The sequence below is a fragment of the Trachypithecus francoisi genome, unplaced genomic scaffold (genome assembly GCF_009764315.1).
Source record: "Trachypithecus francoisi isolate TF-2019V2 unplaced genomic scaffold, Tfra_2.0 Lachesis_group5, whole genome shotgun sequence".
Lineage (NCBI taxonomy): Eukaryota > Metazoa > Chordata > Mammalia > Primates > Cercopithecidae > Trachypithecus > Trachypithecus francoisi.
The window spans coordinates 92511872-92530537 of NW_022681470.1; the positions used below are offsets into that span (position 1 = coordinate 92511872).

At 52.9% G+C, this 18666-nt stretch overlaps 1 protein-coding gene across 16 annotated transcripts in view; it reads left to right on the forward strand.

The window, feature by feature from the left end:
- The window catches only part of ARHGEF11 (Rho guanine nucleotide exchange factor 11), a 112326-nt gene extending 94469 nt beyond the window's left edge, over window positions 1–17857 (forward strand). For 15 of the 16 annotated variants that reach the window (XM_033199912.1, XM_033199914.1, XM_033199913.1 and 12 more), the window contains 20 exons: window positions 719–845; window positions 3916–4095; window positions 4186–4233; window positions 4458–4645; window positions 4963–5109; window positions 5398–5477; window positions 5636–5761; window positions 6258–6375; window positions 7226–7404; window positions 7984–8059; window positions 8319–8486; window positions 9624–9714; window positions 10419–10544; window positions 10974–11035; window positions 11959–12174; window positions 12471–12833; window positions 13882–13977; window positions 15192–15439; window positions 15685–15874; window positions 16649–17857. In XM_033199912.1, the coding sequence (XP_033055803.1) occupies window positions 719–845; window positions 3916–4095; window positions 4186–4233; window positions 4458–4645; window positions 4963–5109; window positions 5398–5477; window positions 5636–5761; window positions 6258–6375; window positions 7226–7404; window positions 7984–8059; window positions 8319–8486; window positions 9624–9714; window positions 10419–10544; window positions 10974–11035; window positions 11959–12174; window positions 12471–12833; window positions 13882–13977; window positions 15192–15439; window positions 15685–15874; window positions 16649–16707 (2888 nt within the window). In that variant the 3' untranslated portion in view covers window positions 16708–17857. The remainder of the gene's footprint in view (window positions 1–718; window positions 846–3915; window positions 4096–4185; window positions 4234–4457; window positions 4646–4962; window positions 5110–5397; window positions 5478–5635; window positions 5762–6257; window positions 6376–7225; window positions 7405–7983; window positions 8060–8318; window positions 8487–9623; window positions 9715–10418; window positions 10545–10973; window positions 11036–11958; window positions 12175–12470; window positions 12834–13881; window positions 13978–15191; window positions 15440–15684; window positions 15875–16648) is intronic. The other variant, XM_033199920.1, reaches the window with a different exon arrangement.
- Window positions 17858–18666: the final 809 nt, after the last annotated feature.

Genomic DNA, 18666 nt, shown 5'->3' on the forward strand with positions numbered 1-18666 from the left:
CTCAGAACTGAGCTAGTTGACTTGAAGGTGAACTCCTTATCTCTCTTCCCTCCTGCTGAGAGCCACGGAACTCTGGGTCTGAGTTCCCCAGGGGCTGTAGGTGGCATTACCTGTGCCTTTTCACTCTCCCATCTGCCCTCTCTGTTTGTCTGAACAAGCACAGCTCTCTTCTGTCTGAGCTTTGAAAGGGGGCTGGAATTTGAATGCCAGTGAAGTCTCCCCTCTGTTCCTCCTAGGTCATCTCTTACAGTACTAAAGAGTCTGATTATGTAGTGATGGAGGCCAGAGAAGGGCAGAAAGGACAGGAAGGAGAGGCAGAGAAAAACAAAAAATTCATTTAAATTTGAGAAATGCCTAATAATTTGGCAACATGGCCAAATTACATGTAGATGTGCTTTGGTATTCCTGGGTACTAATCATGACTTTCAAGCAGAAGAATGTGAGAGCCAAAAGAACGCTTATGGAAAATATACTTCCAAACCCTCTCATTTTGTGCACGAGGGAAGAATAAACCCAGAAAGATAGTGTGACTGCCCAGCGCCACAAAACGTATTCATAGAAGAGCCAGGACCAGAACACATCTCCTGACTCTTGGTCCAGTGCTGTTCTCATCCACGCTTGCTCATTGCTCTGTCTTCTGGGATCTGGGGAAGTCTGGGCCTGAGAAGCCGTCCCTGAACAGCAAGCCTGATGTCCTTCATTTTCTTTTTGCTTCTAGTCAAACCAGGCAATGTGAGGAACATCATTCAGCACTTTGAGAACAACCAGCAGTATGACGCCCCAGAACCTGGGACACAGCGACTCTCGACCGGAAGTTTTCCCGAGGACCTGCTGGAGAGTGACAGGTAGCAGTGGCTGGATGGGACTCACTAGCTGCTCGAAGAGTAGCGCATGGGCAGGGCTGATGCTGGGGTTTAATTCCAGCTACTTTACCCCTCTCCACTAGCTTCTAAGGCTCCATCTACAGAACTTCCTCCCCACCCATAGTATCTTCAGGAGACACATTGTGTGCTGGTGAAAAAGCCAGTGGAAGAGCAAGCAGATCCCTGACTTCCATCCCAAGAACTACACACTTTTCAAATTCCCTTTGGATCTATCACCTGACTACTCAGTAGCCTTCATCCAAGATCGAGCTAGATGTTATAAAGAGGCCAATCAGGAAACCCTAAGTGACAAGGATAAGGAAGACTGTAGTGGGGGCAAGAGGGAGTCCTGGGGAAAAAAGACCTAGGCAGGCAAAAGAAAGTCGTTTCGTGTCTGCATGTGAAGAAGAGAGCCAGAGATGAGGTTCTGCTGGGTCCTTTAAAGACAAGTGATGTAACTCTAGGCATCAGATGTCCACCTCAGCAAAGACAGGCAAAGTGGATTGATTACAAATGAACTGTTTTTCCCTTTTCAAGAAGAAAAAAGGGAATTGAGACTGGCATCTCTCATATTCTTCTTTGGTCAGGTTCTCACTAGAGTCCTCATCTGGTATGAAAACATGTTCTTGGACTTAGTTGCTCTTGATCATGGCATGACACCAGTCAAGTTATGTATAAAACTCTATAGCCAGCACTTCAAATCACATGCCTGTAGTCACAAGTATTCGTGCCACCCTTAAAGGTGACTTAAACAGGTATAGTAACGTAGTCTTGTGCGGAGGGAGATAATCTTGCGGACACTCAAGCCTCAGAGCATTGAGCTAGAGTACAGGTAGGCATGAAAGCGAGTCAGTATGAAGCAGTGTGGATATTCAAGCCATTTTGCCTTTGTTTGTTTGGGGGATTTTTTTTTTTTTAAGAGACAGGGTCTTGCTCTGTCACCCAGGCTGGAGTGCAGTGGTACAATCATAGCTCACTGCAGCCTCAACCTCCTGGGTTCAAGAGATCTCCCACCTCAGCCTCCTGAGTAACTAGGGATACAGGCATGCACCACTGCACCTGGCTAATTTATTTTTATTTTTATTTTTTTGAGACAGTCTCACTATGTTGCCCAGCTTGGTCTGGAACTCCTAACCACAGCAATCTTCCTCCTCAGCCTCCCAAAGTGCTTGGATTATAGGCATGAGCCACTGCCCCTGGCCTATTTTGCCTTTGAAATAACTAATTATCAAACCATAAGCCAAGCTTTCCTGGTTGAATGCAGGTTACTCCTTTCTGTTTATATGAAGCCTTTTTTCAGCTTAACACGTGTGAAAAGATTTTGCTCCCATGAGAACTGACAGATTTACAGGAGATAAAGGTTAGATTTGTACTGGGGGAAGGTTGAGTTCTAACATGAATGGGTAAGTTAAATATGCACATTATGTGATTCCTGTGGTAGCACATGATGTTGTAGATAAATCAAATATTTTAAGATTATAAGACATCAACATTTTGAGAAAATATTTGAGACCATTTACAAACTTGCATTCTTGGCATTGCTAGGTAAATTTGCCCTAAGACACTCACTAGGATCCTAAAGCTACTCTAAGCAGAAACCTTTGGATTTGATGATTATAAACTCATTGGCAATCTCAGAAGAAACAGTATTAGCAGTATGGTGGGTCAGAGATTGTTGTAGATACTCAACAGGTATAAGATGCCCCAGTTCTAGAAGGCAGTACCCTAGGAATTTGGGGGCAAAGCTGGATGATATGCCTCACTTCTTGGTGGGAGCGTTACTTACTTCTGGGTGCGTGAAGGAAGGTGCTTAGCTCTGCAGCCCCAGTAGCTCCACTGGGTGTTTATTGTGCTGGTACAGTGACCCATTAGGACACTGAAAAGTGTTCTCAGTTAGTCTGGGTTGGGATTGTTCTAGCAGAATTCTGGGGGGTGAATTCAGTAAGGGATCAGTGGGCAGTACGTTTTCTAACCCTGCAGATGAAACCCTCAGGACCCTAGGAGATGAGCTCCATTTTGGATCATCTGGTGGTTTGGGCACGATGAATGGAGACCAAGACATTTAGCTCCTCGTTGCGGCAACCTGCTGTGCTATTAAGAGCTCTGCAGACATTTTTAGGCCTCCTGTGGTCCTAGAAGCAGAGCAGGATGTAGATTACTAATAATATCAGAGAAGCAGCCCAGCAGGGCCACAGCATGGAGGTGGGGGGACCATCCTGGGGTGGCTAGGGGTCAGAGGTGCCAGCTGTCTCGGGCTGATGCACAGCAGGACTCGACTGCAACACCCAGTCATCAGCATCTCATCAAACCCCAGAGACAGTAGCCAAGCATGGCAGGCCAAGGAGCAGGTCCTGCCTGTCAGTAAAAAGGCCCCTGGAAGCACAAGCCTGTCTGCTCCTGAGAGGAAATGGAATCTTAGGAACGGTACTGTTAAGAATGGAACTCATCGCATCACAACTGGAGGGCTAGGAATCCAGCAGCAGATAGAACTTTCTGACAGGCCGTGTGGAAAATCCTAAAATGAGCTGTGAATGTAGTGACTCTACTGTCCTCTTAAGACCTCTTCAAAGAGGTCCGCCTCAAGCAGAGTTAAAGGTGGCAGCTGAACCACTCCAAAGCAGGGCAACATGGACTGGCCACTAGATGGCCCCATGGGCAGAGAGCTGGGACCTTGTGGTCCCTGATGAGGGACAATGATGTCTACCACCTTCTTGACAGGAGCATGGTGTCTCAGGCCTGTGGACACACTATAATTCGGATTCCATTAGCCCCAGATTTCATCTTCCTGTTAGGATCCCTTCCTAATAACTCCAGAGGAAGATGACTGTGTCCATCCATCAGGCTAGGCTGAGGAGAGAGGAGTTTGTAGAGCAGCAAAAATGGTCTATCATTGAGAAGCTTCCACTGCCATCCAGGTGCTTTGGCCATGTTCAAGGGGAGAACCTGTGGCATGGAGGCATCCTCGAAATGGAGTCACAGGTAAGAGCTGGCCAGGATGTAAGCATGGCCCACTGACTTCCCAACTCCCAAAGTCTCTTGTTCCTTCCCCCAGTTCACGCTCAGAGATTCGCCTGGGCCGCTCTGAAAGCCTCAAGGGCCGGGAAGAGATGAAACGGTCTCGAAAGGCGGAGAACGTGCCCCGCTCTCGCAGTGATGTTGACATGGATGCTGCTGCGGAGGCTACTCGCCTGCACCAGTCAGCCTCGTCCTCTGCCTCCAGCCTCTCCACCAGGTGGGCAGGGCTACAGTGGCTGCACCCATGGACATCTCGGGAGTGGGTGCAAGGATAGAGGGTTGCTGAGAGTTGACATTCCCTCCACAGGTCTCTTGAGAACCCAACCCCTCCCTTCACTCCCAAAATGGGCCGCAGGTAAGTGATGGGCACAGTGATGCCTCTGTTTGGTGTCTCTGTGTCCCATCCGCATCCAGCTGCTCCTCTTACCCACAAGGGGCTGGTTGGGTGGGTGTCTCCTCTTCCGGGCCTGCTGGTTTCCCATGTGCACGGGGCAAGCAGGTCAGGCAGAAGAGGGAGGGCCAAACCCTCCATGTGAGTTCTTCCTCCTGAGTGAAGCTGAGCTGCCTGTTTTCCCCCAGGAGCATTGAGTCCCCCAGTTTGGGGTTCTGCACGGATGCCCTCCTTCCCCACCTCCTAGAGGATGATCTGGGCCAGCTGTCTGACCTGGAGCCAGAGCCAGATGCCCAAAATTGGCAGCATACAGTGGGCAAGGATGTGGTGGCTGGGCTAACCCAGAGGGAGATTGACCGGCAAGAGGTCATAAATGGTGAGAACGTGCTCCACTGCCCCCAGCTCCGCTCACACATGTGGGAATGGGTCCAGGATGCCTAAGACACAAGGGTGGGAAACAGGTTAATAGGGTGGGGGGCCCCTGTGTGCTGGAGCAGGTCCATGTTGCCTGTTGCTATAGGTCCCCCTCAGTTCTGGCCCTTGGGATAAGAGAACAGTTGCTGTATAATCTGAAACCAGCACTTGAAGCTCCCCCAAAATTAGAATGGTGTGGGAACCAGGCAGGGACTCTAGATACTTGCTGATCCATGTTCTCCCTGGCTTTCTACCCTTCTTGTCACAACCACCACTCAGAGCTGTTTGTGACTGAAGCTTCCCACCTGCGCACACTCCGGGTCCTGGACCTGATCTTCTACCAGCGAATGAAGAAGGAGAACCTGATGCCCCGGGAGGAGCTGGCCCGGCTCTTCCCGAACCTGCCTGAACTCATAGAGATTCACAGTAAGGAGCCTGTGCCCCTCCAGACTCCTCCTCTGCCTCCCTTCAGCTTCCTGTTCCACTTTGGCCCCACTGCCAGGACCTCCCTGAGTAGATAACCCCCCACCAATCCCTGGTGAGAAAAAGATCTGTGGACAGCCTGAAACCAGCACTGGAGTTCACCCTGAAAGTAAAATGGTTTCCAGACCCTTCCCATGGCACTGCTGTCAGAGATTCGCTTCTCTCTGTCAGAAAGGTTCTGGCACTTGAGCTCAACCCCAGGCATTTCGAGTTGTTCTTTTCTCGCCCCAGATTCCTGGTGTGAAGCCATGAAGAAGCTCCGGGAGGAAGGCCCCATCATCAAAGAGATCAGTGACCTCATGCTGGCCCGGGTATGGCTCCAAACTTCTCCCTCTTGGCAAGGAGGAGATTGGGGGAGGCAGGGTCTCATTACCCAAGGCCAGGGAATTTGGCAAAGGAATGGATAGGCAGGGGTCTGGGCCCAGGCAGGGGTGTGATGCCTGGCCCCATGTCCATTCTGCCTCTTCAGTTTGATGGCCCTGCCCGAGAGGAACTCCAGCAAGTGGCTGCACAGTTCTGTTCCTATCAGTCAATAGCCCTAGAGCTAATCAAGACCAAGCAACGCAAGGAGAGTCGATTCCAGCTCTTCATGCAGGTGCGTCCCTGGCCATGCCTTGGCCTTCCTTCATCTCCGTCAGGGTCACCAAGGATCTCCTGAACTTCTGTCCTTCTGGCCACATCCTCCCTCTCTACAGCAACTCCCTCTATCCTTCTGCACAAGCTCCTCAAAACTGACTGACTCTAGACAAAGAGACCTTTGTTTGTTGAAAAGAATCCTGGATTAGCAGTCAGAGGCCTGGCTCACCCACCAGCACCTGTGTGCACTGAGGTGGATCTCAGTTTCCTTGTCTATGGAGTGGCAGCAATATGCCTGCCCTTCTGTTTTGACCATATCACTTTGGATTGGTGTCTCCCTGCCACCACAAACCCTTCTCTACATCTTTAAGGAAGAAGCTTCCACTACTATTTCTGAGTGATCCACCTGGTGTTAGGACCTGTTTGTCATGTTCACACCCTTCTTGGCCCTGAGCCCATAAGCCAGCTCCCAGCCACGCTGACATCTCCTCCCTTCTATGTGTCCTGCTGTCTAGGAGGCTGAGAGCCACCCTCAGTGCCGGCGGCTGCAGCTGAGAGACCTCATCATCTCTGAGATGCAGCGGCTCACCAAGTACCCGCTGCTGCTGGAGAGCATCATCAAGCACACAGAGGGTAGCGCCTGGGGAGGGGCTGGCGTCACAGGCAGCGGGCCTCGTGCCAGACCCTCATTCTGGCACTGCTTTGTGACCTTAGCAAATCACTGTACCTTGTGGTCTTTGGTGTCTTCATCCTTGTTCTGTTGTGGGGTATTTCAGAGAAGAAAATGATCGTAAATGTCCTTTGGAAAATACAAGGTGTTTAACAGTGGGAGGAGTAGGGGCCACCATCGAAGGCCCACCTGTGTGGGCCTTTGTGCAAATCCAAGGAAAGCATCCGATGCCCAACACAGGCTGGCATTCAAGGGTACCTGGGTCCCTCTGGTTGCGTGCAGCTGGATTTTATCCCCATTCGTGCCCCCTGCAGTGCACAAAAGACACAGCCTACATGGTAACACTAGAGGAGCAGGGGACCAGACTGAACGAGAGGATCTAGCTTTAGGTTGTCACTCTCCCTGGGATCCTGGGTATCTTTCACTACCCTCAAATTTCAGACATTGGAGTCAGGACAGAGAGGTGTTAGGAACCCCAGTCTGATTTGAACAGGCCTTCTAGTGGCATAATTGTGGCCATTTACCACAGTCTCTGTCCCTTGCATCTGTAGAGCTGGTTGTGGTAGAGGCAGGAATTCCCAAGAGCTATCAGTGTCTTCAAAGCAGTGGTCTGTCTGAGACCTGAAGATGCTCAGTAAAAGTTACCCTTACCACTTGAGGTCCTCGTGTGAGGCAAGGGTGGCTCACCTCCACCCATGCCTGCTGGTTTGAAGCAAGCCAGTTGCCATGGATGAATTCAGGCAAATAATAGCTGATGCCATGTTAGACTTCTCAGGCAGGAGCCCCAACCATCTCCTCTGTCCATTTTGGTAGGTGGCACCTCTGAGCATGAGAAGCTGTGCCGGGCCCGGGACCAGTGCCGGGAGATTCTCAAGTATGTGAATGAAGCGGTAAAGCAAACAGAGAACCGCCACCGTTTAGAGGGCTACCAGAAACGCCTGGACGCCACTGCCCTGGAGAGGGCCAGCAACCCTCTGGCAGCAGAGTTCAAGGTAGGAGGCAGAGACTGCATCACAGTCAACCCCTCACACTTTGTGGGCACCCTTAGGAGCAGAACTCTGGTCAGGGCTTGGAGAGTCTTGGAGGTAGGAGACAAAGACCAGATAGGGTGGCACAATGGAGCCCCAGAAGGCATATACCCTGTGATTGTCACCCTGTCCCTAGATGGACAAGGTAGACAGCCCTACCCAAGAAAGACTAGATGTTGGAACTCAGCCTGAGAGAGCAGGGGATCGGGTCAAACTGGAGGTAAGGTGGAGATCTTCTGGGAGGGAATCAAGCTGGAGGCATGGGCAGGAAAAGCAGTGTGTGATCTTCTTGGGACTGTAGTTGGCACATGGTAGGGGCAGGTGGGAGACCCAAGTCAGAGCCATTGGTATATCCCCCCGCTGGCACATGGCACATGACTTCACAGTTACTTTTTTGCTTGTCTTCATCCCCCACAAGAGAGTAAGAGCAAGGACTTTTTCTTACCAATTTCCAGCACCTTAACACAATGTCTGGCACACAGTAGGTTCTCAAACACTTAAATGAATGAATGAATGAATGAATGAATGGTGTCTCCTTAACAGAGCCTGGATCTTACAACCAGAAAAATGATCCACGAGGGGCCCCTGACCTGGAGGATCAGCAAGGATAAGACCTTGGGTATGTGCCAGGGGACTGGGACTGAGCGGGAACCTGCAGTGGGTGGGCCTCCCTGGGCTCTTCTCTCTGTCTTTCCCAAGCATTGAAACATGACTGGAGGTGATAGCTCAGGACATGTAAAGGGAGTAACCAGAGAGAGAAATGGGGTCACCAGACTCCCAGGGCTTCCTAGAGCCTCCAAGAGCCTATGGCCCTGCATTGTGCTCATGAGGGATGAGTGGGCACCAGGGAACGCCTCCCCACAACCATACCCCTCCAGACCTCCATGTGCTGCTGCTGGAGGACCTCCTAGTGCTGCTGCAGAAACAGGACGAGAAGCTACTGCTGAAATGCCACAGCAAGACAGCTGTGGGCTCCTCAGACAGCAAGCAGACCTTCAGCCCCGTACTCAAGCTCAATGCTGTGCTCATCCGCTCTGTGGCCACAGGTACCTGGGGAGATGGTCCAGGCTGGCCTGGGGCTCAGGGACCATGTCCAGCGAGTGCTGGGTGAGGTAGGGTCAGTGTGGAGCCTTTACAGGACCTACCTGTCCACCTGTGTTCCTTTCCTCCTGTCCCAGCCTAAGCAAGAGGACTGGCCCAAAGTGGGGTAGAATGAGGGTTAGGATGGGGACCAAGAGGAAGATAGACAACCTGGCACAGGGATTGTCAGCAGTCCTCAAGCACAGTGCTGGTTTGGATGGGACGTGCACACCCGGGATGGGGTAAGAGTGTCTGAGCAGGATTGGGAAGAATGGGATTAGGCAGAATAAGTAGGACAAGCCTTTCTGCTACAAGAGTGACTGGGGCAGAGTTTGGTTACAGAAGATGTTAGTACCCACGGTACAGAGCTGGATCCAGTGGACAGAGACGTTTCAATGAGAAGTGCAGTGTGTGTGAGAAAGAGCTCTGGAGCAAAATTCTCTAGATTCACTTTTTTTGTCTGTAAGATAGGAGTGATACCTACCCTACCTCTTGGGGGCATCAAAAGGAATGACAGGTATGAAAAAGTTTTATAAAATTATAAACTATAATCCCACAGCTTTGGGAGCCTGAGGCAGGCAGATCACTTGAGGTCAGGAGTTCAAGACCAGCCTGGCCCACATGGTGAAACCCTGTCTCTACTAAAAATACAAAAATTAGCCGGGCATGTTGGCAGGCACCTGTAATTCCAGCTATTCGGGAGGCTGAGGCCAGAGAATCGCTTGAACCTGGGAGGCGGAGGTTGCAGTGAGCCGAGATGGCACCACTGCACTCCAGCCTGGGCGACAGTGAGACTCCGTCTCAAAAAACAACAAAAAGTTTTATAAATCCTAAGCACCATACACACATCAGCCTTCACTATTATTAGAGCAGGAGAGGAATGGGGGTGGCTGTGAAAGATGACATTAGGGGTCCTGGAATTTCCTCTGTCCCTTGTGTAAGTGGGTTCTAAATGGTCCTCATGATCCACATCTGTCTCGTGTTGCACTATCCATCCACGTTGAGGGTCAGGGCTTTGAGTCCCACTCTGTCACCCTGGCCCAGGCTGCAGTCACACCTCCCATCCCTAGTACAGACCCTTCTACCTTCCTTTCCTCACGCAGATAAACGGGCCTTCTTCATCATCTGCACCTCCAAGCTGGGCCCACCCCAGATCTATGAGCTGGTTGCATTGACATCATCAGACAAGAACACGTGAGAATTGATTGAGGGGTTACCCGTAACCACAGTCCCTTTGGGACCAGGGTGGTGTGTATGAGCAAGGCCAGGACTGGGCCCCAGAGCAGTGCCTGGACAGGGGGTTGGGAAGGGAAGTGGGAGGTAGGACAGAAGTAGAGAAGCTGGGAGGGGTCATCACCCCTGAGCTGGTCACCAGGCCCACTTCTGGGAGAATGAGTTTCTGGCAGTCTTCCAGCAGCTGCTGCTGCTGCTGCTTTCCTTCCTGCCCTGCTCCCTTCACCATCAGGCGAATTAGATTCATGCATCCTTCTCAAGCATTTGCCTCCCACCCAACCCATGTTCTCTGACAGCAGCTGCCAGAGGTGGCGTGGTACAGTGGAAGGAGACAGGTCGAGTCAGACAGTTTCCCAACTCCAGGGTTTTCATCTTTCAAAATGTGGCTAATGCTACCTGTTAGAGAATTACTTTAGAGAGAAAACACAGAATGCTTTGCCCAGAGCGTAACAAAGGGTTGGTGTCCAGGATTTGGTAGCTGCAAGTAATATAACCCCAAGGGAGCAGCCCCGGAGGATGTACAGGGAGGTGGGCACCTGCCAGGCAGAGGGTTCTTAGGGCCTGGAGAAGGGCCTGGAAGCCCTGCTCCAGTGAGCTCAGTACGGGGTGGTGTGTGCCACTATCTTGCTCTCACTACAGTCCTCTCTGTTCCTGCCGAGCAACAGATGGATGGAGCTCTTAGAAGAGGCCGTGCGGAATGCCACCAGGCACCCCGGAGCTGCCCCGATGCCCATCCATCCTCCACCCCCAGGCTCCCAGGAGCCAGCCCACCAGGGCCTCACACCCAGCAGGTGCAGCACTTAGCCCTCCAGACCCCGCACTCTCTCCACTCCAAACCTCCTGTTTCCTGCTGCTTCTAAGCCCTTCAACCCCAGGGGTGGACAGCCACAACAGGGAAATGCTAGCAGGGAGCAGGCAGCTCCAAGCGCTGGCAGATGGAGAAACATGCCCCCATCCCTGCTTCCTGTCCCTGTCCGCTCCCCCACAGTCTGCCACCTGGCTGTAATAGAGCTGAGCCTGAAGTAGGGTGAGGGGGATGTAGAGCAGGGGACCAGGGAAGCTCAGCCAGTAGGCCCCCTCCTCTCCGGGTTGCCAAGCAGACCAGCCAGGTGAGGAGGCCCACACCGTCCTTCTCGGATCCTACTGCATTGCCCATTCTAACACACGAGTCCGGGGTGGAATCTCATGACATCTTACCCTGAGTTGGTTTCCTCCCTCAGGGTAGAACTGGATGACTCAGATGTGTTCCATGGTGAACCCGAACCCGAGGAGCTGCCTGGAGGTAAGGGCCCTGAACTGTCCTGTGGGAGCCTGCCCAGGCCTTTTTCTGTAGGCACAGGTTGGGTGTGAGTATGGGGATGATGGGAGAGTCCATCGAGGCCCAGGGTGTGAGGTTTTGATAAAGAGTAGAGAAGAAACAGGGCAGGAGGAAGAGTATGGAAGAGGAAGGAGAGCAGAGTGAACGGACTTAAGAAAGGATGAACTCGCTCACCTGACCAGAGATTCCCACCCAGCCTCTCTGGGTGACAGCGTCAGCCATGGAAGACGACGAGCAGTCTGGCGGGATCCACGGGCCCTGCATCCTCCAGGGGTTACTGTTGGGGAGAGAGATGCGTACTGCAACTATGGGGATGGAAAACATGGAGGGCTGGGGAGCTCAAAGGGCTTAAGATGCAGTTACTGTGATGGGGACAGCATTCTCATTGAGAGCTTGCGTGTGAAGTAACCTGGGGTCTTGGGTTTCAGGAGAAATCTCGGGCTTCCTGGCTGGGTGTCTGTTGTTTCCTTCTGCTTAGAATGCTTTTCCTCCTAACGCCACACCTCCTTCGTGTCTTCATTCCAGTGTCCTCTTGGCCCAGTCTGTTTAATACTGTAGCCAGCACTGCCCAGCCCCCAGCCCCATGCCCTGCTGTTGTCTTCCTCTTTCCCGTGGAAGTTACTGCCTTCTAACAAACTACATAATTGGCTGAAGAGTCTTATTTTTGTATGTCCATCCACTAGAATGTAAGCTCAACATGGGCAGGGATCTTTTGTTTTGCTTACTGTCATATGCCAAGAGCCTGGGACAGTGCCGGCCACAGGAAGTTCTCAGTAAACAACTGTAGAACGAATCTGTGTTCCCAGCCCCTTGGCTCCAAAGCTGCGCATAGGCTTTCCCATACAAGCCCTCTCCCTTTCCCTGCCTTCTTCTCTCATCCAAAACAGGCACTGGGCCCCAGCAGAGGGTCCAAGGGAAGCACCCAGTGCTGCTAGAGGACCCTGAGCAGGAGGGCAGTGTAGAGGAAGAACTGGGTGTCCTGCCTTGCCCTTCCACATCCCTGGATGGAGAGAACAGGGGCATCAGGACAAGGAACCCCATCCACCTGGCCTTCCCAGGCCCTCTGTTCATGGAAGGGCTCGCTGACTCCGCTCTGGAAGATGGTGAGTGCTCCAAGGCCCTGCTCTCAGCCCCTGGTCCCCAGCTGCACAGCCAGTGTGAACTGGCAGGCGCCTGCACCCTCCACCTTCCTGAAGGCTCTCCCTGGTGTGCTTGAGGAGAGATGGATGCAGAGACAGATGTCATTCCCCACCCAACCCCCACCAGCTAGTTGACCAGAGCCCTCCAGCTTCACCTGTGCCTGAGGTCACCGCCTTGGGGTCAGTGGGGCAGCACAGCGATCCTTCTGGCATGGTGTGCCATCCTATGCTGGGAAGACATCACCCTGTTTCCCTTCCAGTGGAGAACTTGCGACACCTGATCCTGTGGAGCCTGCTGCCAGGTCACACCATGGAAACTCAGGCTGCCCGGGAGCCCGAGGACGACCTGACACCCACACCTTCTGTCATCAGTGTCACCTCTCACCCCTGGGACCCAGGCTCCCCAGGGCAGGCGCCCCCTGGGAGTCAAGAGGACAACACCCAGCTTGCGGGGCCAGAGGGTGAACGGCCGGAGCAGGAGGACTTGGGTCTCTGTTCTCTGGAACACCTACCCCCAAGGACCAGAAATTCTGGGATATGGGAGTCTCCAGAACTGGACAGGAATCCGGCTGAAGAGGCTGCAAGCACAGAGGCAGCAGGAGGTTACAAAGTTGTGAGAAAAGGTAAAATAAATGAGAGTGTCCAGTGGGGAGACAAGCTCCCTTGCTAGGTGAGATAAGTCTTCCGAATAGCTGCTTCCTTCCCTATATTCCCCCTGGGTACCATGTGAGCAGAGACTTACACTTGGTCCTGGACGAAGGAGACACGCTGATACCAGGCAGGCTTTGGAGTTAGACAGTCGAGATTCAGAGTTTAGCTCTGCCACTTAATATCTGTGTGGCTTTACACAAAATTCTGAATCATCTCTGAACTTCATTTTGTAACACATAAGGACATTTCCTTCTGCCTGGCGCAAACCAGCTACCAGCACCAGTCTCTGTTAGCGCTCCTCACTCATCTGGTCCCAGGGAAAAGAGCCCCCCTTCTCAGGAGCCTCAGGCTGGGAAAGACAGGGCAGATGCATGCAGCCCCTCACACCAGGCAACAGCACCTAGGGCAGTAGAGGTGGCAGCTGGGACTGGAAGGGGTGGAAGACAAAGCTGGGAAGACATTTGGCGAGTGAGGGGTATGGGGAGTGAATAAGGTGGCAGGGAGGGCACCCCGGGTTGCAAAACACCATGGGCAGCCTTGAGACAAGAAAAGCCAAGACAAGCTCACAGGGAGGCCGACAGGTCTGCCCAGCCCAAGCAGTGAGCCCAGGGAGGAAGGTCCCCGCCCCGGGAAGAGTGGGCTGGTCTGAGAGGGTGACAAGAAAGGTAGAACAAAACCTGGGGCACACCTGGGGTGGGGTTCCGTGCTAGTGGGCCTGCCCTCCCCTGAGGTTCCACTCTGCCTCCCTTCCAGCAGCATTTTTCATTCCATCTGCCCAATGCCCGCCTGTCTCCTGGGTTTCTGGGAACTGACCTTCCTTCTCTCTCTGTCGGTGAATTGGTGGAAAGTTCTCTGCACTGCCTGGGATGTCATCGTGTATGATCTTGTGTTCACCTTGTTCTTCCCGTTTTCTCCTCCCCCTGTCCCCACCTCCTGCCCTCTCTCCTTCCTGTTCTCTCTCCCTTCCCTTTCCTTGTCTTCTGATCTCTCCTCTTCCTGGTGGTGGTGGTGTCGGTGCAGCTGAGGTGGCAGGCAGCAAGGTTGTCCCTGCACTACCAGAGAGTGGCCAGTCAGAGCCTGGGCCACCTGAAGTGGAAGGCGGAACAAAGGCTACGGGTAATAACTTTCTCCTTGGAGCTAAAGACAGGCCAGGACTGGAGTGTGGAACCTGTGAGGGCAGAGTCAGACCCCTGCCCGTGGTCACACACACACCCACAAGCTCCCTCAGCTGCCTGGAATGGGGAGGAGGAGGAAGATCTGGCTCTAAAGACAGGGACAGGCCCTGTGCTGCCTTAAGAGTCCACCTGGCCAGGCTCCTGTTCAGAGTGGCAGGGATAAATGCCTGTGTGCAATTGTGGGAGGGGCAGGGAAGCCTGGCCTGGTTCTGGGGACCCAGTGTCCTTCACCTGATACTCGAGCAGCCACTTCCCCACCTCAGCCGCCGCTCCAGTGTCACTGTGGAAATCGGCTGAAAGGGCCCCCCAGGTTCCACGGTGGTTCTCTGTGCTTCCTGCCTGTCAGGAACCCTCCATGCCCTTCCTCCAGCTCTCTCTGATACCCCTTGGTTGGGTCAAGAGACCTCCAGAGGATCACGGCATGGATGGAAGAGGGGCAGGGCGGGCTGCAGTTCATCCAGAGCTGGAGTCAGGCAGGGCAGGAGGGCTGCTGCCTGCTCCTTTCAAAAGAACCTGAAACCAGTCCACAATCTGTTTACTCAAGGACGGGGAGCCACTCGGATTTCCCCAAATGAAATACTGCAGCTCTGCCACTTCTCCCTTGAGTTCACCACTCAGCATCTCCCCTGGGTTGGGGCCAGACTGAACAAAGTGCCATCTAGAAAATCTCGGGAGTGGCTGAGCACGGTGGCTCATGCCTGTAATCCCAGCACTTTGGGAGGCCGAAGCGGGCGGATCACGAGGTCATGAGATCGAGACCAGCCTGACCAACATGGTGAAACCCCGTCTCTACTAAGAATACAAAAATTAGCTGGGCATGGTGGCACGTGCCTGTAATCCCAGCTAATTGGGAGGCTGAGGCAGGAGAATTGCTTGAACCCAGAAAGCGGAGGTTGCAGTGAGCAAAGATCGTGCCACTGCACTCCAACCTGGTGATAGAGCGAGACTCCGTCTCAAAAAAAAAAAAAAAAGAGTCTCGGGAGCAGGGCTTTTAGGGGGCTGGCAGACAGTGAGCAAGGCCCGTGTGCTGCAAGTTCATCTGGAGAGGACTGCCTGGCCTGCTCTGTCAGGTGGCTAGGGAATCCCACAGGCGCGGGAGGATAGCTTCAACTTCTCTGTTTGCCTCCTGATCTCATTCTCTTACTGTGGGGACAGGGAACTGCTTTTATGTCAGCATGCCAGCAGGACCCCTGGACTCAAGCACCGACCACTCAGGGGTACCCACAAGCCCCCCTCAGCCTGACAGCGTCCCTGCAGGGCAGGCAGAGCCTCAGCCTCAGCTGCAGGGAGGCAATGGAGATCCAAGACGCCTCAGCCGCTCTCCCCCAAGCCTGGCCCTCAGGGACGTAGGCATGATCTTCCGTACCATTGAGCAGCTCACCCTCAAGCTCAACAGGCTCAAGGTAAGGGAAACAGGGCTTGGGTCCCTGCAGGCCTTCAGTCCATCACTCCAAAACCATTCCCCATGAGTGAGATGTGTGTCTTCGCGGGAGCCCTAGATCCTGTCCTGGCCCGGGAATCTTCCCCCAGCCACCCTTAAATCACACCCCCATCCCCAAGGCCCAGCACAGATCAGAGTGTGACCCCTTCCCCAGGGGCCTTAGGAATAGAAGGACTTGAGCAGACATTCCCCCACCAACTCTTCCAGGATATGGAGCTGGCCCACAGAGAACTGCTCAAGTCCCTTGGGGGAGAGTCATCTGGTGGCACCACGCCTGTGGGCAGTTTCCACACAGAAGCAGCTAGATGGACAGACGGCTCCCTCTCACCTCCCACTAAGGAGCCCCTGGCTTCTGACTCCAGGAACAGCCATGAACTGGGGCCCTGCCCTGAGGATGGTGAGTGAAGCCAGGTCCCTCTCAGTACCTACCATGGGGGAGAAGTCCGCCACCTGGTGAGGACACATCACTAAGCAGTGAGAGATAGTGGTTCTGAGAGTCTGGTTTCCCCTTGAGTGAAACGAATTCATTCCCTCAGCTTCAGAGAGGGATCTTTTTAGGGAAGTCCCACAGAAGCTCCCCGGAAAAATGGGGAGCTTAGAATTGAGCCCTCTTTTTCCTTGTATATGGAGGTATCAAACCAGGAGGAGCCTGGTCTCACATCTAAGACCTGTACTTTTTAAAATTATATATGTGTGTGTGTGTGTGTGTGTGTGTGTGTGTGTGTGTGTGTATGTAATATAAATATTTTCTATTTCTTCGAGACAAGGGCTGGCCTGGCTATGTTGCCCAGGCTGGTCTCAAACTCCTGGGCCCAAGTGATCCTCCCTGCTCAGCTTCTGAAGCAGCTGGGATTGCAGGTGCACACACAGTGCCAGCCTAAGACTGGTGCTGATTAAATGGTTCAGAACCGCACTGGGTGAGCCAGGGACACAGCTGTGTCATAACTCAGGAAGACAAGGCATGTACCTACCTGATCTAAGGGCTTTAGGGGCTGATGAAAGTGGAGTTCAGTAGACAACCCTTTTCAAGCCCTGCAAGAAACTGGGGTTTCTGGAGGAGAAGGAAGGTGCTGAAGGGGCTGCTCTCGCGAGCCTGAAGACTTTCTAGACAGAACATGTGGACGCGGTCACCTCAGACTGGCCAGTTCTTACCTTCATCCTCCTCCCACAGGCTCTGACGCCCCCCTGGAAGACAGCGCAGCAGACGCAGCCGCGTCACCAGGACCATAACCGTGCAAACCACCAAATCCTCTATGTCCCCACTCCTCCTTCAGGGACTGGCCTGAGACCAGGGCGCAGGGTAGGGGGGATCCCAACGCTCCTCCCTGTGGAGGAGGCAGTTGGGGAAACTAGGATCTAGCCAAGGCCTGGGGGGAGACCCGCATGTTGCTTGGTCTGCTCAAATCGGAGTCAAGTTTCAGTGTCTTTTCCCTCCCTCAGCCCAACCCTCCAAGGCCTTGTGTCTCCAAAGCATGCTGACTGCATCTGAAAGGCCCCCACTCACCATGGTCTGCCCTCACCCCACATGTGCGTGCACGCCTGTACGTGCGCTGCCCTCAGACATGCAAGTGAAAGGAGGAGGCTTCTGTGTAAATGCACTTTCTTCCTCCCCTCTTTCTCCATAAGACCCCAGGCGGAGGTGGGTGCCTCCCCTCCCCTCTTTGTCACTTTGGTTTCCTATAAATATGTATGTATCGTATGTGCATCTTTGCTATTGTAAATAACTTTGACCTTTTTTGTTCCTGTTCCTGAAGTGCTGGAGGCAGTGATATGGAAGGAGCTGCTTAGGGAAGAGGGGGTTCACTTTTATCTCCTAGTTAACAACCCAGCTCCAGGATCGAGCCTAAAGGGGGAGCCAGGCCTGAGTGTCCCTGTCCCTGTGAGTGGGAAGGTCTTCTGGCTCCCCGTCCCGCCTGGCTCCAGAGCCTGCCCTCCACAGCTTGCTGCCGGGCTACTCCCTCCCTCCCTGGACTTCTCATCGTCACAAGATGGGGACCATGGGGAGTTTCTTACCCCACCTATGTCCCCCCTTCCCCACCCTGTCCCTGTAGAAAACCAGTGAAGCAGGTACGGGGCTGAAGACTGGGCCCAGGAGGTGGGGATAGCGGGTCTGAATGCTGAGTCCCTGAATTCACCCAGGACCATCCAGGGGGCCACCGCAGCATTGGCCCCATCACCATGTCCTCACCCAACTCTCCCTGATGAATAGAATATACACACTGTGCTAGGTGTATATATACATATATATATATAAATATATATATAATATATAAAATATAGATATGGAAATGACTGTTTTGCTGTTAAGATAATGTATACTCTTATTTTCTTCCTTTCATGGTTAAGATTTTTTTTTTAAGAAAAGTTAAATATTCTTCAATGGTGGTATGTGTGTTTCTTGGAATTGCTGTGATAAAAGGTACAGTGTTTGTTCCCTATAAGACTGGTTAGGATTGGATAGTGGGAACCAGAGGGAGCCCTCTCACCCCTAGACCCAGGTCTTGCCTGTTCTCTCCCAGAGCTTCAGATGTGTACTCGCTGAACTAGAGGCTGGGCAAACTTAAGTTTTACAACCCCCATGGAGAAAACATGACAAGACGCTGATTCCACACACACACACACACATATATATGTATATAAAGGAACAGTGGACCATAGTCAAGAGGTCTCATGAGCTGCCCTCAATGAGCTTGAGGACTTCAAAAGCCAAACCTAAGGGGGAGGGTTGCCTCAGGCCTGGCCAGTTCGTCACTGTCATCCATCCACATCCTCCCACAGACGCAGCCACATCACCAAGACTAACCATATCACCTCTGTCTCCTGGCATTCAGTGTTGGATTCAAGTGACAAACTCTCTTCTAGCCCTAACCCTGACTCCTACCTCTCACAATCCTCAGCTGTGTCCTCATTAGGGTACAGTCTATTTGGGCATCAGAATTGATACAGGAGTCATTAATGATGAAGGGTGGGATAAGGATATGGGCTGAAGGGGTCACCAAAGCTCTGGAGGACATGGCAAGGTTCCCTGCAGAAGCTGGGGTGACCATCCAGCACCTCAATGTGTTCAGTGTTGGGAATTCAAAGAAATGATGGGTGTTTCCTGGAGAAGCTCGCTCCACAACCAGCTGCAGAGACAGCTGGGGCAGTCAGACTAGGAGGGCTCCAGGCACTCAGAGGCAGGAGACAGGC